Consider the following 24,674-nt stretch of genomic DNA (forward strand, 5'->3'; position numbering starts at 1 on the left):
TAGTAAAGAAAATGATAGCCTCCGGACAGTGATATGTTACACAGTCAAAGAACTCACTACAGTAAATCATGAAAAGTCAGTAATTGCGGGTATGACCTCCAGCAGCCGCTTGCAGCGCCCTCATCCTACATGGCATACCGTGACACGTTTTTAGAGTTTGGGTGGGGATATCATTCCACGCAGTGATATTTGCCTGTCGCAGTTCATCACTATTTACCGGCCGAGGACCATAGCTATTAATTCTGGGAGTTACTTCCGCCCACAGATTTTCAATTGGGTTCATATCTGGAGAGTTTGCAGGCCAGGGCAGTTGCTGAACCCATTGGTTTTGAAGAAAAACTGATTCTGCGGCCTCGATGTGGGGTTGCGCAGTCGTCTTGGTACACAAAGTTGTTCCTGCAGATGACTCTTACCAATCAAAGCATTGTTTGCTGTAGAATGTCTCTGTAGGAATCCTGGATGAGGTTGCCTCCTAGAAAAACCAACTGGTTCTTGGCACCGACATGAAATGCTCCTCAAACAGAGACGTTACCATCCCCTGCTTGCACCCTAGGCAGTACACAATCATTGTTTTATGCCCCTCATACACGTCGGTGGACACGGATTCGACGATCAACCCTAAAAAATCCATATTTGGCCTCACACGTGGTCCCCAGCCCATTGCAGACGTCGCTGTATATGACCTGCTGTTAATAGTGGTTTCCCTTCTGGCCTTCGTGCAAAATAACCGGCTTGCAGAAATCTCTTGTTCACGTGGGACCTTGAAACGGGCGTTTTAATGACATTCTGACTCTCTTTTCTGAGGACACTGGTTGTCTTTGTACGACCAGCACAGCGTCCTCTAAGGAGAAGGCGATCCTGTCTTCTTGGTGTGATACACGGACACCCTGGTCGAGGTATTGGAGTAGGTGCCCCTGTTGCAGCATTTCTTTGGAGGACTTCACAATCGGTTCCTGATAAATGTTGAATTACCTGGCAATGGCTGTCCGTTTCTGGCCATTTTCTCTGAGAGCAAGAATCCCATAGTAAGCTGCGTTGCTTAGCTGTCGAACCATATCTTCACTAAGGTACCTGTCAAGTTTCAGAGCGATCCCTTTATTGCTTCTCTAAACACACTCCAAAGATTGACCAAACCCATGCGTTTTTATACAAGGGCAGAAATTGCCGAAAAGACCACCCCTCACATTTATTACCACAGAACATGCAACTGCATGCATCAATTGTTTCGAGAGTTGTGTGGTAATTAGTTAACACACCTGGCTACACATGGAGTGACACCTCAGCTTTGGATTCTAAGTAGTTAGAGAGAAATTATATATTTTGTAGAAAATTTACTCGCCAAAAAAAAAAATTCCATATTAAGTGGTAACCCTGTATCTCTGCTCTGATTCATTTTCGTGAATAAACATTGCATGTGCATTTATTTTTGCCTGTACTCAATAAAAAAAGATAAATGATGCAGTATAAAAGAGACTGCTAGTAGATAGCAACTAGCGTTCAGGCATCTTCAAAGTCATCCTATTCAGGTAAGCATCCACATTTTTTACATCAGTAAGAGAAATGAGAAGGATTGGAGGTAAATGGTGGCCTGAAGTTTGGACAGTCCATTTCCCAGTTGGGTTGCTCTATCTGGTTTGAAGTAGATAAAAGTGGACCAAATGTACTGAGATATATCAGATGGCTCCTGACTCTTTAGTGTTCTTAGCAACAATAATGATGCTTTGTTTGTTTGGTATACTGTTTTCTGTGGTTCCATGTGCTTAATTTCCATCTGTGCATTACTTTATATTAGCAGCATTTTTGTTTTTGTTTTTTTTTTTTTTTGCCTTCTGACATAGGCTTTGAGGTCTCCAAATGATGTTGTCCATGAAATTACATAAGTGTGGCCCAATAGTAAAATACAGATTCTGCTGCTAAAGTGCTGTTAGAGCCATCCTTGAGCTGCAGGTGGTAGACGAAACACGCTGTCAAGCACTGAATATGCCTATGACTGACTGGTAGCTGTGCGTTCCTACCAGAAGTAATACAAAAAATGTATAATCACTTACACCCGTGCCAACTGAACTCACAGCTGTCAGGTTTTGTCTTGCTGATAATCTTGTCACATCGTACAGCATTTGGGCGCATTGAGAAGATTCTTCTTTTGCTAGTCTTTATTTCACGCAGTATTCCTTAACCAAAGAAGCTTGGAAAGATAATAATTGTGCAATAAAATTGGAAAGAAAGAGAATAGATAAAGACCACTCTCCCATCAGATTTCTCCCAGTAAATATATTTACATTAGTGATCGACTTTCTTTTTTCCCGTGATACTGGAGAGACAAGACGTATAGGCAGAGTATGCATAGAGTGTATGCAACGTACTACTACAGACACAAGACGTATAGGCAGAGTATGTATAGAGTGTACGCAACGTAATAATGACGAACTTGCAGCGTATGGAACGTATCCCTTACAAATTGCATGCATGGTGTATATATCATACTCATACGCGCTTCTTTTACGCTAGGTGTGACGGCGCCTTAGTGCAAGGTCTAATTATACCGTCACCAATTGTCGTGACAAACAGCATTAGAATCTGACCGCGAAATAGAAAATATGTTACTGTGTCCAGACACCCCCACATCAGTCTAAATATGTAAATGCTGTATCACAGGAACAAAATCTTTAGATCTTGTCCGATTTGGGCAGACGTTAAGGAAGAAGAACAACGACAGTGTTTCGACGGCGTTATCCCCTAGGCAGATACACAGTGTGGTGAGCTGCCTAGTCCTATTAGTCTGTGGTTTGGGACAAGTTGAAGGCAGAATCCATGGACATGATTCCAGAGCTGCGGTTATCTGTCGCTGGGATCGTGAGCTAAACGTTATCTGAGGGAGCATTCACATCGAGAGGAGCCCAGGTCTACAAAGACCCACATGAAAGGGAAACCGCTTAATCCTGTAATGGTCTCTCCGCCTCTCACACGGCTCCCCACTCGTCGTCCCTCGACCGGTTGAACTGAGCTGAGATTGAATATATTAGTGTGCCCCTGAAGGTCTGGTAAGAAGACGACCTCAATCCAGACTCAAACGATAACTCTCACCTGTCATCTCAGTTAACAACCGTTAAGAACTAATAAAAAAGTTCGTTAACTGGCAAGTCACACACATGTATTACATATGTATTAAATCTAGAAACTGAATATGACAGCATTGCTAAGAAACTCAAATAAAATTTATGCATCGCTCCTGTCCGTAATGAATACACTAATAGATCATACCATACAAATATGTTATATTCTGTCACGGACCCGATGGTGAGGAGGGCAGCCAATATGACCTTGGGTCGGCTGGGGGTTGGGCTGGCGTTTTATTATTTTTGTTAGCAAAGTTTCTCGCTGGACAGCACAAAAAATGGTGCAGAATTGGTCAGAAAAAAAATCTGTGAAATATTAATGAAAAATTCTCCGTATGGCCCTGGTAGAGATTTCTATTGTCAACAATACAATCGAGACGCTGCTCTAACTCAAACAAACTCACACGATATTCAGCACCACACCATACTGCCCGCTACCAAAATAGAGGATACACCCTCCTATCTTTCTGAAATTGCACACATAATTCCCGGATAAATATAGTTAAAATTTACCAAATATCCAATCTTGGGTTAGATTTGTCGTATATACGATGTCCGTATGGTGTCCATATGCCCCTACCCGTGCGGCGTCCGTTACTTAAGCCTAGGTCCCAACCGAACGTACGGGCTGCTACGTGTGGTCTACGGCCCAAAAAATGGGGAAAACGTGGGAGTTCGTGCGTGAGGAGCACGTCCATCGTGCGACTTTTGGAGGACGCAAACAGCACGTAGAATCTTTTCACCAATGTACTTGATTTCTTCCCTGCGATCTAGCTACGTCCTAAAAGGAACGTCCTAAGGAACCTAAAAGCCGTGCGTCCAAAACGTAGTTGGGACCTAGGCTTTAACCTCAAAGTCATGTGGGAGAAATGGTATGGCGCCCGTACCGAACGTAAGCATGGTAGCCCATAGACACTTACAGTACAAAAATATGGAAAATAGATTTCTATATCATCGTACTGCGTCTGTGAAAAATGTAACCTAGGCTTTAGTAGAACGTAAATCTTTACACCTAATACTTTCGTTTATCACCGTTTTAATCTTTTTAATATGGCAGCTGTGATTTCTTTGCATTTTGTCCCTGACAATAATGATGATAATACCCCCCCCCCCCACACACACACACAATAACTATCTCCTACATACGTTCTAAGATATTTGTGAGTAATTTAATCATCCATAAAGATGTTCCTGTTTATAACTGAATTAATTTGTTTTTCTATTATATTAATGTCTCGAATAAACCTGTTTTTAACTTTCTGCTCTTCCCCTCCCTTTCTCACTCGTTTTAACCACTTTATCCTTCTCGTTTACATAAGATACATGTATGTTCTCTGTCACCGTGAAGACATTTCAAATGAACAATCTCAGTTAATACGGGAAATGAGCCATAGGCTTCCCTCTTACCAAGGCCGCAGTTATTGTGCTGTGGACATTTTTTGCTTTTACAGTACAGAGATTAGCCATCTATTTAACCAGAGATGCATCTGTGAATATCTAGGTAAAAATCAATCTATGGTCCTGGTAGAGGGTTGCCAGATGCTGCAGTGTGTTGATTTTGATACTGTCTCAACCCTGATTGTGACGGACTCCACAAATATCAGCCGATTGTGTTAGTGAAGACATAACGCGAGACTGGGAGGGGGATGAAATGTTCATAAAGAAACTAATAAGTCATTGGAAATGACAATATGCTATTTTAGTTAAATTAAATGTCGACAAACTATTCAGTAGAGAAAGTTAGATTAAAAGGAAATATGCTGAAATAAAACAGCACAAAAATGATGGGGGATGGTATGATGATGGTATAAAAGGTTTGGGAGAGTCGGGGAAATTGAGTTCAAGAGCGTGTTTACTATTGTCCTTTAACTTTAACACGCCAGGTTATACAAACTTTTACAATTTTTGTCTCTAAAAAACTGTACAGATTCATCTTTTTTACTTAGATAATTACCGTATGTTTCAACTATAGTAATTCACAAAGATGAATTTTAAAGATGTCGTCTATTGAGAAAGAGCGCCATTACTAAAAACGCAGCACTGGAAAATTGACTGGCAAATCTTCAACGCTACGAAAGGAACTAAAAAAAGTTACAAATGGAACATTAAGTGCCGACAGAATCTACGTGGAGTCAAAGTTTGCAATTTTTGAACTACACAAACTGTCAGCGATTAATTTTCACATCAAGTATGTTTGCCGACATTTTCATTTATGCACTAAGGTCTATTTGCGCGACTAACCAGAAAATACATTAGAAAAAAAAAAATAAAACAGAAGTGCTAATGAATGCGTTTTCTTGCTTTGCTGAACTGTCTCCATAGTAGTGCAGATTGCAGTTTGAAGGACAGAATTTTTTTAAATTAAAAAATGGATTTATTTTTACGAAGTGAGATACTTAGGACTTTACAAAGAAATCTCAACAATATTTCAAAAATGTTCCAGTAATATAGAAAGTTGGGCTAGCGACGTGAGTGTCACCTCTACCTCAGGTGTGCAAAAAGCTGAATGCCCGATGAAAACCACATAAAAATAACGGAGACTGAAATATTGGAGAGCAAAAATTGACTTGTTTTAATTATTAATTAAAACAAGCTGTTAGTGTGACCAAGTTTGAAATTCTTGAAGCATTAAAAGACTTGAATTTGAATGTAATAAATTTCTTAATTGCCTATATGATTTTTCTACATCATTTTGTATAGTCAAAGTATTTTACTATAGCAAACTGTTAACAACACATTTCTAACCAAGGCGTTACTTTCCAAAGCCTAAAAATAGTGTGTGTGTGTGTGTGTGTGTGTGTGTGTGTGTGTGTGTGTTTCGGGGTGGGACACGTAGGGCGTGCGGGAATCTCCCTCTCTGGCAACTGTCAATGATGACAGGTATGTAATGGTCCGGGAGAAAAGAGGAAGTGTTGAGTTACAAAGGGTTAATGTATTTGACGTCAGAGTCTGTCTCAACATGATTGTGACGGTGTCCATGAATTTCATCATATTGTGCTAGTGAAGACAGCCATAAATGATAGAGGGCGCTGATCAATATGATCATTTTTTTCTTCATGATAATTTTTAAATGCTCGAAACTTTGGTACTGAATGCACTTGTTTCAAAAGTGTCTGAATTTCTTGAATCTCTTTTATAGGAAAAAAAGAGTACCATGTAACAGACTCTCTTTCCTATAAATTAAAAAACAGTATTATTTACATATTTATAAATTGTTCATTTATTTTTTTATTTTGTGTGTTTGTGTGTGTGTGAGAGAGAAAGAGAGAGATTGTACAAAATTTTTATTAAGTTAAATAAAAGAATAAAATGATGTTAAATTTTGAGCTAAACTTGCACTCGGTTCACGGAATCAGAAATGCTGGTGCACTCAGGGAAATTCAATAAAGGTAATTAATAGTGTTTCGTTTATTGAAAATCTAAGTCAAGTGGTAGTACTAAGCAGGTACATGTAGTAATGAGATGATGATTTTTCGTTCTTTAATCACACAGCATTCACTGAAGCTTAGGGTGTTCTGGCATATACTTTGCTTGGGTGACAGTGTATTGTTACTATTACATCCCACACATACTGCCATTACCGTGCTACGTTCATAGTAACGACGCATAAAGATACCTTCAGCACTTTCTGGAGTAAAAAGAATTGATTGTCTCGACAGCAATCTGAAGATCAGCAGATTATAATTTCAGGGACATGAAATGGCTGAAAAATATTTGTGAAATGTATAATTTTTAACACTTACAATTTTAGGGGGAGGGATTACCGGGTAGAAAGAGTTGGGGTTTTTGCTGGAAAAGGTCTACTCTGAATTTGAGTTAGGCTCAGTGCTATTTCTCACATTGGGTAAACTATGGGGGATATAAAGTCAATTTTTCAGAAAAAGTACTCATTTGAAATTGCTGGCTACTGGCTTGTTGTGCCAAATAACTTTTAAATAAGAGTCACTTGTATTATGCTTTTCATACTGTTTTTAATTTAAACTAGAAAAGCACTCTGAGAGCGCAGACCTCTCACCCAATGCCGTTTCACCCCTAAATTTTCAATCTATAATTTAAAGTTTTTTATTTTTGATTATTGATTGATTATTGATCCAGAGCACCACCAAAAACGAATCATCTGTTCCTTGGCCCACTTCTGACAGTTCCACAAAATTTCATCAAAATCGGTCAATAACTTAGTTTTTTTTATTTTTGATTATTGATTGATTATTGATCCAGAGCACCACCAAAAACTAATCATCTGTTCCTTGGCCCACTTCTGACAGTTCCTGAAAATTTCATCAAAATCGGCCCATAACCTTTTTTATTATTATTATTATTGATTGATAATTGATCACCACCAAAAACTAATCACTTCTAAGTTAACCCATTTCTGACCTACCCTGAAAATTTCATCAATAACTTTTTGAGTTATGTTGATGACAAGCAGACAAACAGGGATGAAAACATAACCTCCTTGGCGGAGGTAATTAAGAAAAGAAAGAAAAACAAAACTCATTTGATTGCATACAATTAATATTTTATTGTAAAAAAATAACATTTTGAAGTTTTTAAACTTGCAGCCAAAGAGGTTATAATAGTTCTGCACTGACAATCCTGAAAAATAAGAAGAAGCTAATGTTAAATTTAAATGTAAAACAGTAAAAATTAAAATGTATTAGTGGTAAAATACTCAACAACCACCGGCTCCTGGCTCCTATTACATAAAAACGGATTTCATGTAGTTTTTACCAGCTATTTGACATAATTTTGTTCTTAAAAACTTCAAGTTATGATGCCAACAAAACAAGGAAACTAGCAAAAGAACTTAGTGACTATAAAATGAAGCTGTTCTTTTAAAATACAGTGTTGAATTGTCCTCATTTTTAAATGTTAAAATCAAGGTTTATTTTATAATATAATAAAAATAATAATAACCATTTATATTCTTGTCCTGTGCCTAAAGCATGACGTGAAAAAATTTAAAAATCTTCTCTGTCGTGTTTGGCGATGGACCTTGGGACCTGAAATGTATGTACTATATTGCTTAATAATATGTAATATTTAATTATAATATATATTCTTCAATAATTGTTCAGTGCACCTTATTATTTACATGCATGCAACTGTACTGAAAATTTTTTACAATTATTAAAAATAAACAAATTGGACAAGTTAAACTTGAAAAAAGTCCACACTGTGTCAACCCATCAATATGCAGTGTGTGTGTGTGTGCACGTGTACATGCACGATCACATTCCATCAGTGTAATAAACTAATCCCTATTCTATTGACCCTGCTGTCTTACCTCTCCTTCACATCCTCCGTCACAGTTGTTGTGTCTTTGACATCAACTGAAGAAAAAAATGGAACACAAATTTAACATTCAATGCCTGTCCACAACAAGAATCCAATACATTATTTAACATAGTCAAAGAAACATTCAAAGATTTAAATCACTGAACAGTGAATAAAAAATTTAAACTCAGTGTTTGTGTGTGAGAATCTCCACCCTAAAGTCCATCTGTGTGTTTACATTTTTATGTGTGTTAAATTGTCCTAAGCTTATTGTCTTAGGGCATATTACCATAGATTTTAGATCGATCTATCCCCGTGGGGAGTCTCACCAGATTACTGTCAGATAATCCGGCTTAAATGACTGTCCCGCCTACTACAAGCTGTAAGGGGGTAATTAACTTTTGTGCCCGCTCGGCTGACAGCTATTTAGCGTGAACCCCCAGGGAGTTAGGTCGATCTCGTTTGGATCGATCTAATCTCTGGGAATGGGGTCTTACATGCACTTTTTCTATACTGTCCTCAACATCTGAAACAATTTTTATCTTTGAAATTAGCTAAAGAAGAATGATATAAAATAAAAACTTAACATTCCATATCTGTGCATGTTCAAATAGGATTCAGTATTACAATTTATGGCAGAAACATTCAAATATTTTAATGACTTAAATATGCTAAAGACTTTGCTTGAGCAACATGCTTGTGGTGTGTATGTGCATGTGTGTATGTGGGTTTGTTAGTTTATGTATGTGTGCACACATGCTTCATAAGTATATATAAAAAGTCATAACTATTTTACTGAGATTCCTGTCTTACCTATCTCATCAATACTTAAGAGTCTTTACAAGTGTTACATTGTTCTTTTCTTTCAGTTTGGTATCAACTGAAAGATAGTTACGGAACAGAACTGAATTTTCAAGACAACATTATGTGTGTTCAATCTTTACAGAGCAAAAGCATTAATTTATCAGAAGATAAAGTATCTTCTTAAGTCTGTCAAAGGTCAGACTTTGCTTGTGCAACATCCATATGCAAGTACAGTACCTGTGTGTGTGTGTGTGTGTGTGTGTGTGTACAATGTACATGCACAATCACATGTCATCAGTGCAATAAATAGATACCTATTCTATAGACCATGCTGTCTTACCTCTCTCCTTAATGTCCTCTGTCACAGTTGTTGTGCCTTTGACATCAACTGTAGAAAAAAATGAAACACAAATATTAAACATTCCATGCCTGTGCACAACAAGGATTCAATACCACTGTCAAAAGACGCATTCAAAGATTTAGCTCACTGAACAAGGAATAAAAACACAATGTTTGTAACAGGCTGATCTAGAAAGATTTTCTGACAGTCTTCCAAATTATGTTTGTTGATCCATTATGGGTCGTCTTCTGACAAAAAAAATTAGATCCCTATCAATGTCAATTTGAAAAATTCTGACCATCTTCCAGAAGACCCAGAATCGCCCCTGTTTGTGTCTGAGAGCCTGTTTGTGTGTGTGTACATTTTAAGTGTGTTAAATGAACACCTGTTAATTGACCTTACTGTCTTAATTACCTCTCTCGGATCCTTGCTGCCCTCAGCATCTGACACACTCTTTGTCTTTGATATCAGTTACAGAGAAAAATGAAATCAAATACAAACTTAACATTCCATTCCAAAAGGATTTAGTAGACCTATTACAATTTGATGAAGACACATTCAGAGATTTAATTGACTTAAAAATAAATAAATAAATTATCTTCTTAAGTAAAAGACCATATATACTTCACTTGAGCAACATGCTTGCGGTATGTACATGTATGTGTGTTTGTTAGTGTATGCATTTGTGCAAGTATATTAAAATTCATAATATTATTATTTTACTGAGATTCCAGCCTTACCTATTTCCTCAAGGGTCTTAACAATTGCTACAGTATTCTCTTCTTTGGTATCACCTGAAAGAACAGAATTGAATTTTAAGGAATACCAATTATGTGAGTATGTTGGAGTATGATGGAGACAAAGAGAAGCGTGTGTTAGCCTGTCAATCTGATTGTATTCAGTGAGAGTTCCCATGGAGTTCGTGCACATTAGCTAGGTCTCCAAATTCATTGTCAACAGCCCCTGAGGGTCCAGACTTGCACCCTGAGAGTCAGGGCATTGTTGAATCCTTGCCAAAAGATTAAAAAAAGCATCTAGTTGATTGAATAGAGCAATGGTGAGGACTTACCACTGGTGTGGACTTCAGGCTTGTACATGTAGTTCAACTCTGGAATAAGATGGCACATTTATTTGTTATTCACGAGTTATGATATAGATTAAAATATAGACCAAAATGTATTTGACAATGTTAAAGGACCATTTCAACATTTCTTTCCATAGGATATACAGGTAGGATAGGCCATACTCATTTTCTTGTATAACATGGGATTCTAAAGCACAGGGCATTGTAAAAGTTAATTGGGTACAGAGACTTGTTATCCTTCATGCAGTTTTATAGCGTGGATGAACTAGAAACAGGCTTTAATTAGCTTTACTTAATTTATGAAAATTTAAACAAAATCAATCTGCAAGGCTTGCATTGACTTTATGTTAACCTAACACTGGTTTTAAAAGAAGAAATATGATAATATAATAATAGAAATATATATTGGATGGATTAAATCACCGACACCGTTCTATTTTAACTTAACGTGGTCATATACACAGTAACACAGATAATATTTATAAGTTGTCTGTCGTTCAGCACGCATTATAGGCGAGTAGCCAAACAGTGACGATGATCAATCCAAGTAAAATCTAGGCAAGTATTGTTTACAAAATAGTTCATGATTAATAAACCTACGCTTTAATAAATAATCACCACACAGTTCTGTTTTTGTCACTTAAAAGCTTTCGTTTAAAGACGCTCAATGATATCAAAAATGATTCGACGCTTTAAAAATGGACCGGTTCAAGGGCCATTCAGAATGAGAAGATCCGAGTGCTAACTGGTTCACAGCTTAAATATGTCAGACCTACATGAAAGGAAGACTGCTTAATCCTGTAATGGTCTCTCCGCCTCTTACACACCTCCCCAAGCTTTAATTGTCCCTGAAGGGGAACAGTAATTAAATCTCAGTTCCATTTGATCAGACACATGGGGAGGCATGTGAGAGGCAGAGATGTATTACACGGTACAAGGACTAAGGGTGCTTTCCCAGAGATTTAGATCGATCTAAAGATTAAGATTTAGATCGACCTAACTCCCTGGGGGTTCACGCTAAATTGCAGTCAGCCGAGCGGGCACCATAGTTAATTACCCCCTTGCAGCTTTTAGTAGGTGGGACAGACGCTTAAGCCGGCCAAGTTGACAGTAATCTAGTGAGACTCCCCACAGGGATAGATCGATCTAAAAATCTATGGAAATGGGGTGCAAAACTTGCGCTCTGAAAATCAACAGCTACAAGGACCAAGACTTGCACCCTGACAATCCATATTTGCATTTGAATAAACCACATATATGAAATAAACTTGCACAGTAAAAATAAAACAATGCATTGTTTAGTTGCATATACCTTACATTTTTAACTAACGTCATGTGGTTAAAGCCATAAATAATTCAATCCACAAACTGCATTTATATATACTGATAACCAATAGCTATTAATATTGGCAAGAGCACAACTCAGGAATTTACTTTTCCATACCTTATAAGTATATTGCAGAGGTTGTGATGGTGCTCATTGCCACACAGCATTTGAAAATGATGGGTGCTTTTGTTATGATAATTGCAGGTTAAGGCACGGAAAAAAGGATTAATCCTGGTCCTAGTCATTCTATTCAAGCCTAGAAAAAAAATTAATGGAGTTTTCAATACAATATCTTTTAAATAATTTCTACCTACATTTATCACATGCTCACACACATACACACTGAAATTAATAATTATAAGTTGCAATCTTTGTAATAGGTAAACTTAAACAGCACCATTTACAATCAATCTTTTAATTCATATCAGTATTGATAAACAAAGTTCATCTGGAATAGAACTTTGGGCAAAGTTGCACACTCATCAGCAATTAAAAATCCAATTTGAATCAAGGCCTGAAAATATTGGAAAACCCATGCAAGTCAAGGCACCACAATCTGTGGTGTTCCCCACTATCATGCCCTTACCATTGAAGGTCCTGTTTCATTTAATGTACAATAATTATAGATTTAAAAAGATGAGTTTTACAGATGATCTACATCTTCCCATTATACAGTAATTATATGTACTTGACCTTTTCAATAGGAAAAAAGTTGTGATTTTTACAAATATTGTATTCAGTATTTTCAAATTCATAATTTCTAAAAATCAGAACATTCCTATGGGACGTACAGTACAAACAAATTTAAAACATGCTACTATATAGTTCTTTTCTATGCAGAAAAAGCACCACAAATGCTATAAAGAATAGATATTATACTTATAAATTTAAGTATCTGAATGTTTGATAATTTTTGCCCATCAAAAAGATTGAGTGTTTACTGTATGTTCTTTTTTTTTTTGTGGAACAACTGTAATTTCCTTTTAAAAGCACAAACTTAAAAGTCATGCATTTGCAGGTGTGTGTGTGTGTGAGAGAGAGAGAGAGAGAGAGAAAGAGAGAAAGCAATGAATCATATGTAAACATCAACTGAAGGAGAGAGAGAAAGAGAGAGAGAAATTAATCATATATAAGCAGTGACTGACAGACCTCCACAGAATTAGGACCTGTAGATTTCCGGAACATGAAGTGCAGGTCTTCCAGACCTTCAGTACCTCCAAAGTTTTCCCCATGTTTAAATTTGCAATACACAAATGGAAGATAAAGGTATGATAACAAAACACACATGCTGCCATATCCTCAAGAGCATCAAAATTGGTTTCCCTAACCAGACTACATGTATAAACCACAGTTTTGCTGACAAATCCAGTGGGTTAACAAAAACAATTCCGTAATGGTCAAAATCAGCTGTTCCTTATAAATGATTTTTTGCCTATCACTTACTGACAAGACACATACATATTATTCATCTGTGTTATACTGCCATTTTTATGACACTATTCCACTCAAAACCCCCAACCAATGCGGCATTAAAATTTATTTTGGGTTTATGTCAAAATTAACACAACACATTTGCTCCCCCCCCCCCCCCCACATGTTTAAAGCCCAAATTTAAGGTCCATATATTTTAAAACATGCCTATGGTTAGATGGTTAGTTTATAATGCTGTACCTTTCACAACTACATGTACTTATACATGTATTATAGCTAGTACAATGTACCAATCCCCCCCCCCTCCCCCACCTGCAAACAAGTACCTGTACACCACCATATGCACATACAGAGGTACAATGTGTACTGTACGTGTATGCAGGACAGGTGACAACGTGATTCCGCAAACCACTTAATCATCTTATTCACAAAAAAAACATGAAGAAATTGCATAAGAAGCCAAGTATCCATCACTCGATTGACAAAATGATAGTTACCGGGCCGGTACGGTGAATATACAGCTTGTTGGAAATGTTGAAAATCTAAAAGTTACAGGCCATCGCACATTTTAAACATTTTCTTTGTTCAAAAGTGAATGCCAAACTATGAAAAAACAGGTACAGATAAAAAAAAACGTTAAGCTAGATTTGGCACAATTCAAAAGTATATGTTTTGCGTGCGGTCATTTCGCTACTCGCCAGTAACTTAAGAAAATATTCAGTGAAATCGATACACAGATATTCCTTTGATGTATAAAATGTTAGATAATTATATACCGTATCGTCTAGTTAAGTTAATTAGTATAAAACTCGAAAGGCCATTGTATAAACACCCCTACATCTTACAGGTCTCTATGCCTTTATCTCCCGCCGTTTTCTCTTGGAGCTTCAACTCTCTTTTTGAAAACGAGGCCAAGTCTAAAAATTTCCTAAATAACCGCCATGCTTGCCGTCTGCTGCCCAGGCTGTGAGCCGGTTGCTCCCACAGGGTATCTGTACATTATTATGTAATTCAGATGAGAGGTGTTCAGAAAGGTCAGTAGAAGATGGAGGAGACAGATATTCAGGGTACGTTGCCACAATTGCCACATGTCGGCCAAAAAATAAGCACAAAAAATGACATCAATTTGCATTCTATACATGATATAAAATTGCGTATTTTGTGTTGACGACGTTGGCCCAAATGATGCAGTTTGCTTTAGTCCTTATGACCGTAGAAACATTGTACAAACGTCAAATACACTTAATTAGCAGTCAAAAATCAACTATAAGTTTGAATAATACATATTTTGTTATTTTAGAAAGGAAACGCATTTGCCAATAAGGAAGTGATGTGCTTATTTTGGCTGCCAAAAGGTCTGAACTATAGACATCCGTCTTCAACAGTGTAAAACTATTGGGTAGGTATTATACATTCTTTTTATGGGTTTTGTTTTATTGGAGAGGACATTGACTAGTTTTTCATCAATATGCCCTACAAACTGTTAAAGGGATAACAACTGGTTGTTTTGGCAAAGAAATTATTTATCTGGGGAAAACGACTATCTCCCATACCCATACTAACCAATGTTTAACTACATTCAAAGTTAGTCCATGTTTTTTTTTTCTAAAAAGTTTTTTTTCTTGTAATAATTTGTTAAGAGATTGTTACAGAGGCATAATCAACCACATATATATGGTTTGTTGGCAAGCACAGATTTCAGTATAATTACCACTGTTTTGTGGTAAAATTGAGTCTGTTATATTTCTACATGTATGAGTTGTTTATAATGTTTTTATTGGGAAATACTAATCTCATACGAACAGATGTCATTCTTTTAATGTCTCCTCGTCTTCTGTTTTTATTTTCCTGAACCCCCCTCCCCAGAAAACCTTGGCTTGGCCATTGAAAACGTGCCTAGATAATGCACATGTATTTTTCGATCCTGTCAATCTTATGCACACTTCGCCCATCAAATGTTTTCGTTTACCGATCTGATTTTTTTACATATCTGTGAATTTTTCCGTGATATAAGTGCAGGCTCTTTTCATATCGCATCTAACTTATGAATCTAAAGAAGCACGTTGACGTTAAACAATATGTACAGTGTATAAAAGAATGAGAATGACTCCATTGTAAAGTCCTCTACTTAAGAAAATGTGGTGCTTCATTAAATATGTTCATATTATTTTAAAGTTGAATAGAATTTTATATGTAAATGCCAAATAAGATGCTGTAATGATCTACATATTGCTTTATCAAATTGTTTGTTTTCTTAATCTGATTTTCTTCTAATTTCAGGGACTCCAACCTACTGAATTTCCAGGAAATAGGATATATGCTCCATGAAAGATCTAGGCTTCAGATCCAGACTGCTATGATGCTGACTGTCTCGATTGTCCTGCCATGATGCTGACAGTCTTGGTTGTCCTGCCATGAAGCTAGCAGACATGGTTGTCCAGCCAGGGTTCTGGCAGATTAAGATGTGCTGCCATTCTGGTGGCATTCTTGGCTGTCCTGCCATGAAGCTGGCAGTCTGGGTTGTCCTGCCATGTTCTGGCAGTCTCGGTTGTCCTGCCATGTTCTGGCAGTCTCAGTTGTCTTGCCATGATGCTGGCAGACTTGGTTGTCCTGCCATGTTTCTAGCAGATTCGGCTGTCCTGTCATTCTGATGGCAGGTTCGGCTGTCCTGTCATGAAGCTGGCAGTCTGAGTTGTCCTGCCATGTTCTGGCAGTCTCGGTTGTCCTGCCATGTTCTGGCAGTCTAATTGTCTTGCCATGATGCTGGCAGACTTGGTTGTCCTGCCATGTTTCTAGCAGATTCGGCTGTCCTGTCATTCTGATGGCAGGTTCGGCTGTCCTGCCATGAAGCTGGCAGTCTGAGTTGTCCTGCCATGTTCTGGCAGTCTCGGTTGTCCTGCCATGTTCTGGCAGTCTAATCGTCTTGCCATGATGCTGGCAGACTTGGTTGTCCTGCCATGTTTCTAGCAGATGCGGCTGTCCTGTCATTCTGATGGCAGGTTCGGCTGTCCTGCCATGAAGCTGGCAGTCTGAGATGTCCTGCCATGTTCTGGCAGTCTCGGTTGTCCTGCCATGTTCTGGCAGTCTAATTGTCTTGCCATGATACTGGCAGACTTGGTTGTCCTGCCATGTTTCTAGCAGATGCGGCTGTCCTGTCATTCTGATGGCAGGTTCGGCTGTTCTGCCATGAAGCTGGCAGTCTGAGATGTCCTGCCATGTTCTGGCAGTCTCGGTTGTCCTGCCATGTTCTGGCAGTCTAATTGTCTTGCCATTATGCTGGCAGACTTGGTTGTCCTGCCATGTTTCTAGCAGATGCGGCTGTCCTGTCATTCTGATGGCAGGTTCGGCTGTCCTGCCATGAAGCTGGCAGTCTGAGATGTCCTGCCATGTTCTGGCAGTCTCGGTTGTCCTGCCATGTTCTGGCAGTCTAATTGTCTTGCCATGATACTGGCAGACTTGGTTGTCCTGCCATGTTTCTAGCAGATGCGGCTGTCCTGTCATTCTGATGGCAGGTTCGGCTGTTCTGCCATGAAGCTGGCAGTCTGAGATGTCCTGCCATGTTCTGGCAGTCTCGGTTGTCCTGCCATGTTCTGGCAGTCTAATTGTCTTGCCATGATACTGGCAGACTTGGTTGTCCTGCCATGTTTCTAGCAGATGCGGCTGTCCTGTCATTCTGATGGCAGGTTCGGCTGTCCTGCCTTGAAGCTGGCAGTCTGAGATGTCCTGCCATGTTCTGGCAGTCTCGGTTGTCCTGCCATGTTCTGGCAGTCTAATTGTCTTGCCATGATGCTGGCAGACTTGGTTGTCCTGCCATGTTTCTAGCAGATTCGGCTGTCCTGTCATTCTGATGGCAGTCTCGGCTGTCCTGCCATGAAGCTGGCAGTCTGGCCTGTCCTGCTGTGTTCTGGCAGTCTTAGTTGTCTTACCATGATGCTTGCAGACTTGGTTGTCTTTCCATGTTCTGGCAATGTCAATTTTTGTGCCATGTTCCGGCAGTCTGGGTTGTCCTGCCATGATGCTGGCAGTCTTGATAGTCCTGCCATGACACTGGCAGTCTGGGATGTCCTGCCATGACATTGGCAGTCTCGGTTGTCCTGCCATGACATTGGCAGTCTCGGTTGTCCTGCCATGACATTGGCAGTCTCGGTTGTCCTGCCATGACATTGGCAGTCTCGGTTGTCCTGCCATGACATTGGCAGTCTCGGTTGTCCTGTTATGACATTGACAGTCTCGGTTGTCCTGCCATGACATTGGCAGTCTCGGTTGTCCTGTTATGACATTGACAGTCTCGGTTGTCCTGCCATGACATTGGCAGTCTCGGTTGTCCTGTTATGACATTGACAGTCTCGGTTGTCCTGCCATGACATTGGCAGTCTCGGTTGTCCTGTTATGACATTGACAGTCTCGGTTGTCCTGCCATGACATTGGCAGTCTCGGTTGTCCTGTTATGACATTGACAGTCTCGGTTGTCCTGCCATGACATTGGCAGTCTCGGTTGTCCTGCCATGACATTGGCAGTCCCGGTTGTCCTGTTATGACATTGACAGTCCCGGTTGTCCTGCCATGACACTGGCAGTCTCGGTCGTCCTGCCATGACACTGGCAGTCCCGGTCGTCCTGCCATGACACTGGCAGTCTCGGTCGTCCTGCCATGACATTGGCAGTCTCGGTCGTCCTGCCATGTTCTGGCAGTCTGGGTTGTCCTGCCATGTTCTGGCAGTCTCGGTTGTCCTGCCATGTTCTGGCAGTCTCGTGGTCCTGCCATGTTCTGGCAGTCTCGATGGTCCTGCCATGTTCTGGCAGTCTCGTGGTCCTGCCATGTTCTGGCAGTCTCGATGGTCCTGTCATGTTCTGGCAGTCTCGTGGTCCTGCCATGTTCTGGCAGTCTCGATGGTCCTGTCATGTTCTGGCAGTCTCGTGGTCCTGCCATGTTCTGGCAGTCTCGTGGTCCTGCCATGTTCTGGCAGTCTTGATGGTCCTGTCATGTTCTGGCAGTCTCGATGGTCCTGTCATGTTCTGGCAGTCTCGTGGTCCTGCCATGTTCTGGCAGTCTCGATGGTCCTGTCATGTTCTGGCAGTCTCGTTGGTCCTGCCATATTCTGGCAGTCTGGGTTGTCTTGCCATGTTCTGGCAGTTTTGGTTTCCTGCCATGATGCGGGTAGTCTCAGTTGTCCTAAACACTGTCATTTTTGCAGATGACATACAAGTGTATATTACATGCAAAAGCAACCAGACTTCTATGGAGGCTTGTCTTGAAGAAATTCCAGAATGGTTGAAAGTGAACACGTTGGCTTTAAATGATACTAAGACTGCGTTGATTTGATTTACATCAAGGTTCAAGACAAATAGGAAAAATGCAGCAAATGCCAACATTTGCATAGGAGATGTTCTTATAAAACCATCTAGTTTTGTTAAAGATCTGGGAGTTCCCCTCAATGAAGATGGCACTGTGGGGAAGCATGTATTTGAAGTGTGTAAATCAGCATCTTATGCACTATGGCGCATTGGAAAAATAAGGAAAGTGTTAAATAACAAAACCACTGAAAAATTAGTGCATGCATTTAAATCATCAAGATAACTTGATTACTGCATTAGTCTCTTTTTTGGTATATGTCACCATCAGATAAAAAGAGAAGGGGTCTTTCAAAAGTTATGGTAAAGCTGATGCTGGCAGTCTCGGTTGCCCTGCCATGATCCTGGCACTGTGGGTCGTCCTGCCATTTCCTGGAAGTCTTCAGTTGCCCTGCCATGATGCTGGCAGTCTCACTTGTCATGCCATGTTCTGGCAGTTTTTGGTAGTCCTGCCATGTTATAGCAGTCTTGGCTGTCCTGCCATGATGATGGTAGTCTTGGCTGTCCTGCCATGATGCTGTGTTAGGGTCAATCCAATTCTCATAATACATGCTACCTGTAGAAGTTATACTTAAACATGGTCTGAACAATGTCATTTTTGCAGATGACACAAGTCTATATTACATGCAAGAGCAACCAGTCTGCAGCAATCACTTATATGGAGGCTTGTCCTGCAGAGATTCGAGAAAGGATAAATGTGATTTTTATGTGAACATGTTGGCTTTAAATGGTACTAAGACTGAGTCGATATGGTTGACATCAGGGTTCAAGGCAAATAGGAAAATGCAGCTAATGCCAACATTTGCATAGGAGATAGTTTTGTAAAAGATCTGGGAGTTACCCTCAATGAAAATGGCACTATGGGGAAGCTTATATCTGAAGTGTGTCAGCATCTTATGCACTGTGGCGCATTGGAAAAATAAGGGAAGTGTTAAATAACAGAACCACTGAAAAATTAGTTCATACATTTAAATCGTCAAGATAAGATTACTGCAATAGTCTCCTTTTTGGTATACGTATGTGACTATTGTGGAGAGCATTTAATGCTTCCAGCGCTTTGCCTCCATTTCTTTCGAATAAACGTTGTTAAAAAAAAAAAATCAGATGAGAAAATTACAAGTTATTCAAAACTCATCTGCAAGACTGGTTTGTCAAGTAAAGTGCAATAGAACACACCTTATCACTCCCATTCTGAAAGGATTACACTAGCTGCCAGTGAAGCAGAGGATTGATTATAAAGTACTTTGTATTATTTTTAAGGCAATCCACACACAAAGACCCATCTATTTATCCAGTCTTGTGTTTTAACTCACCACGGCTGTCCACATGTTTTAATACTGAAAATTACCTTATTTTAGAACCTTCTGTTTTAGAGAAGGGGTCTTTTAAAGTTATGGTGAAGCTAATGCAGGCAATTTTGGTGGTCTTGCCATGATGCTGGCAGTCTCGGCTGTCCTGCCATGATGCTGGCAGTCTTGGTTATCCTGGGATGCTCAAATTAGAAAACCACCTCTAAAGGATTATCTTTTTTGTTTAAATTTATACTATTTTTGAAGTATTTTCATTTTTTTCATTCTGGCAGTGTTATGTATTATTTTATTTAAATCAGTTTTACCTGTTTATTTTTCAGGGAGCGGTTACAAGGCAGCAAGAGAACTGATATAGACCTGTCATTCAGTGATTCATCAGTGATTCATGTCTAGATGTCTTACCATTACACCTGCAGCAGAGTGCCCCAGTGCATCTACCACTGCCTTTGGCTCTGTAGACAGCAAACTAATGAATCCCCCCCCCCCCAAAAAAAAAAAAAGCAGCCACCTTTGCCCTGTTCTCATTTGGACTCTGTATGTTGTGATATAGTCAATGTGATCCCAGTCTACCTGACAGCAGCACCAGCCGTCTAGCCAGCAAACAAAGCCACGTGTTATCATTTCCACCTTACTTAACTGCAGGCAGTCCGTCAATAGAGAGTGCAGTGAAAAAAATATAAATCATTTAATTTGTAGTATGCATTTTCAGCTGAGAACAAAATTATTAAAGACATTTCTTCATCTGAATAATACATGGTACCAGACATTACCAGAAGCGATATACCTGAATTCCTGTTTGTATTCCTCCAATGAAATGCAGCTTATGCATTTGTAAAAACACTTATTAGCTCTTGGTAGTTTTCATGCAGCCTGGTTTTGGTTGAAATAAAAATTTTCTGCTTGTACTCTTAAATATGAATCTGTACTAAAGTGTGAAGCCGTGTACCTGAAGCTGAGCGATTTTGATGGCTACAGTGTACAGCTCTTTATATCTTTAGTGATCTTATGTGGGCAGTTTGCCTCTATGACATTTATATGAACAATGAACAGTTCACTTAATGATGTGATACCAATATAGACCAATATATTTTTTAATCGTAAAGTTAATTGTTAATATTGCATAATTTAGTCTTTTACATAGCCTTTTCTGTCATTATTTTACTTGCAGTAATAAATAAACTTGGAATAGTTATCATTGAAAGGAACATGCATGTATTGATGGCTGTTTTCTTCGTCATTTCCTGGGTAAAGTAAGAAAAGGCAATGTGTACTATTTAACAAACATTGGTACTGTAGTGAAGATGTGGATGGCATCTTATTCAAATTGATTTTTTACCACCATTTAAGTGCAGTCTGTTCAGCATTTTTGTAATTCGAGTGTGTAGAAACACTGTTCTGTTGATTTTTAGTTTATTTCTCTTGAACAAACTCTAAACAGTAAAGGGAAACATGGAAGGAAGCAATTATTACAAGTATTTTTCTTTTTTATTAAATTAAATGCAGTTTTAGTACTGCCCAGGAGCCACCAGCTCATGACAGTTTGAGTTATTTAGGAAAATATTAGATTTGGCCTCGTTTTCAAAAAGGGAGCGGTTGCTCTAAGAAGAACTGGGGGGAGAAGAAGGCATAATTACAGGTAAGATGTACATGTGTTAATACAATGACCAGTTGATTTATGTAATAATAAATTTGACAGGACAATACAGTATATGCTGAAGTTATATTTTGTAAATAGAGGAATGTTCGTGTATCAATTTCACTGAGTATTCTCTGAAGTTACATTCGTCTTCTATATATATATATATATATATATATTTTTTTTTTTTTTTTTTTTTTTTTAGTATCTGCTGGATTTGCCAACAGAAGTGTGGTTCTCTAGTTAGCGGAAAATATCTTAATGCTTTTGTTTTGAGGATATGGCATCATACATGTATGCATTGTTTTGTTACCATAACTTTGTCTTGCAAGTTGACTGCCATATAACTCTCTTTGTCTCTCGTCACACAAACTTGCACACATCTACAAACGCCTGGCTTATAAGTTTGTGAAAGAAAAGTGTTTCATGAAATAAAAACTTAATCTTTGTAAAACTCCTTTGTTTTAATTATACATACATGTACATGTATTGTGTATTTTGTGAAACAAAATGAACCAGTACAATAATTAGGATATGATAGTTGTGAACACTAGTTTGTAAACATGTACCCCAGTATGTATTTCCTAAAATCTTAAGGGTTTTATTTCAATGGGATTTTAATTGATTTGAAGATGTGCATATTTGCCACAGTGCAACTCCTGATGAGCTTTATTTATCTATACTGATACACTTTGAGATTAAAAAGTGCTGTTTTAGATAATTCGATTGTTACCAGCTTCCCCACTGCCAAGATTGTGATTTATTATTTATATTGATTTTAGTGTGCATGTTGTTGTTGTGTGTGGAAAGATATTTGCAGTTAGAAAAATGTTTTTATGTTACATTGTATTTAATATTTTTCTAGGGTTGAGGAACATGAATGGGACCAGGATTAATCATTTTGCCATTCCTTGGCCTGCAGTTATTATGACAGAAGCACCTATCATTTCCAAATGCTGTGTGGCAGTGAGCACCATCGCAACCTGACATTCTTTTTAGGGATGAAAAATATTTTTGTGCTGCGCTAGCTGATGCTAATAATAATAATAATATTTATTGATCATCAGTATAACTAAGTTTGTCATATTATCTTACTGATGGGTTTGAACCATGCACCAAAAGTAGGGTATATTGCATACATGACGTGACTTGTAGACAAATATTATACTTAGAAAAACAAAAGCTAATTCAAATGCAAATATGGATCAGCACAGGAATAACTGGGTGTCACTGAGGAAAAACTGCTGACCCGAGGTAAATTTATAAAATTATATCATTTGTTAATATTGGTCCAGTTTTTAAAAGTGAGTAGCGTGTTTGTTGGCTAACTATATATGTACTGATCAAGAAATGTAAAATGATCACCATATCAATAAGTTGCAAAAATAAAACTTTTTGTCACAAATATACATGTATATTTGCACAGCTTTAATCCTTGTTCAGTGTCAAATATTGATATTTTCTGTTGACAATACAGTACTTAAAAAATAAAATAAAGCAAAGTCAATTGATAAAAATGTCATTTTTTAGCCTTTTATCTGTCTTTTCATAAAAAGAAACTCATCAGTTGGCCTCATGTAATAGATAAATGCTTTTTTACAAACAAAAAATAAGATATTTTTTTTATTTTTCCCATTCTTCCTGTGCAAGCTTTGTTTCTCTATATAGACAATATTGTGCAGAAAAAATGCAAAACTAGGTTGGATTAGAACTAGAATGTACCAAGTCAAAACGAGGCTGGTACACGGATATTGCAAGTACGCCTTTTTTCCTGCATACTCTGAATTGATTTGTGCCATTTCTGGATGAAGTTTAAGTTCCTTACATCACAGTTACATGCTTACATTGACAGAAAGCTGAATAAATTTGCCACAACTTGCTGGTAATTTAGAATTCCGACATGTTCTCTAAGAACACAAGCATTGGAGTTAAAGTTGAGCTTCCGTTATTAGCTTTAGTAAATTTTCGATTTCAAACTCCCCTTTGTACGCAAAATAGGTTTTATGTCAACTCGAGGAGCATCTCACATGATTTGAAATTTATTCCCTAAAATGACATTATATATAACAAAATTCTTTACCCCTAATAGCCGAGATATTCCACCGTTTCTAACACACTACTGTATCTGTAAAAAAATTCTTTTAAAAACTTTCGGTTTGGTTAAAAGCCACCTAGCGGCAGACCGGTGGCTCCCGGGCTGGTAATGTTTTTTTTTTATAAATTGTTAATGACATACTTTTCTTAGCTTCAGAACGTTTCAAGCATAAATGCTTCTGACACTACAATATTTATATTTATTTTATTCAATATACTTACTGTTCTTAGTTCAAAAGTATATTCTAAATGGTAACTTAAGATCATTTTATAAATAGGCCTAACTTCTTACATCATGTAAAGCTAGGTTAAAAACCTATAGTGAATGCACTTGAGAATCACAGAGTGTAGTGATAAGACACAAATCAAAACTCTTCAATCTAAATTTTATTGCTGAATGCTCCAGGTTTTTAATTGACTACAAACTTTGTACTATATATAAATTATCCAAAAATCTTAACTGTTAATATAATTTTACTCTTATTGATATTTATTACATTCTAGAAAATAACTGAATTTGTCTTGAAATAATAGAGAAGAATACATCTTTTCCATCAATATTGTCCCAACTCCCGGTTTTTATTATCACTTCATGGTTTGCCATTCTTAATTTGCCGAGTATAATTTATCTTGATCTCCCAGTGTGTGTTGTTCAAATTTACAATATATTTAAAGAATATTAAAATAAATATTTTGTTGTAGTTTTCCTTATATCTGATCGACAGTGTGTTGTATAAATCGGTGATGTAAAGAATTTTAATCGGGAAAAGTGGATAAAATGTAAGTAAATAGAACACATTTTACTCTATATTCCGGATATATAGTCCAAATTTCTACATTTTTCTTTCCAGCTTAAAATGCCACAAATAAATTACATTCAGAACGTTGTCTGTACCCTCGTGCT

At 38.1% G+C, this 24,674-nt stretch overlaps 1 protein-coding gene and 1 long non-coding RNA gene across 5 annotated transcripts; one reads left to right on the forward strand and one right to left on the reverse strand.

Moving 5' to 3' along the window:
* Positions 1-8,032: 8,032 nt before the first annotated feature.
* On the reverse strand, positions 8,033-10,671 carry LOC147761853 (uncharacterized). Its single transcript, XR_015334431.1, has 6 exons — positions 10,607-10,671; positions 10,278-10,331; positions 9,952-9,996; positions 9,538-9,585; positions 8,404-8,449; positions 8,033-8,119 (listed from the first exon to the last, which is right to left on the reverse strand). It is a non-coding gene; the product is annotated as an uncharacterized LOC147761853 (long non-coding RNA).
* Positions 10,672-14,016: 3,345 nt separating this feature from the next.
* LOC106150493 (uncharacterized) lies at positions 14,017-23,172 on the forward strand. Of its 4 annotated transcripts, XR_015334588.1 has the most exons (5): positions 14,282-14,446; positions 14,680-14,734; positions 20,361-21,676; positions 21,882-21,970; positions 22,542-23,172. XR_015334588.1 is itself a non-coding variant. In XM_087013547.1 (3 exons), exon 3 carries the CDS (start codon positions 18,030-18,032, stop codon positions 18,699-18,701), a length of 672 nt encoding a protein of 223 aa, XP_086869673.1. In that variant the 5' UTR covers positions 14,017-14,413; positions 14,680-14,778; positions 15,660-18,029; the 3' UTR covers positions 18,702-21,245. The 4 variants fall into 4 exon arrangements, 2 of the variants coding, with proteins under 2 accessions (XP_086869673.1, XP_086869672.1); XR_015334587.1 differs by lacking the exons at positions 21,882-21,970; positions 22,542-23,172 and adding an exon at positions 15,660-19,658 and having other exon boundaries at positions 14,021-14,446; positions 14,680-14,778; positions 20,365-21,245; XM_087013547.1 differs by lacking the exons at positions 21,882-21,970; positions 22,542-23,172 and having other exon boundaries at positions 14,017-14,413; positions 14,680-14,778; positions 15,660-21,245.
* Positions 23,173-24,674: the final 1,502 nt, after the last annotated feature.

Source organism: Lingula anatina, chromosome 5 (assembly GCF_051362555.1).
Source record: "Lingula anatina isolate TDL-2025a chromosome 5, LinAna3.0, whole genome shotgun sequence".
NCBI lineage: Eukaryota > Metazoa > Brachiopoda > Lingulata > Lingulida > Lingulidae > Lingula > Lingula anatina.

What these genes read in the sequence shown, in the direction of transcription:
- LOC106150493 (XM_087013547.1), top strand. Translation starts at nt 18,030, where the DNA reads ATGACATTGGCAGTCTCGGTCGTCCTGCCATGTTCTGGCAGTCTGGGT.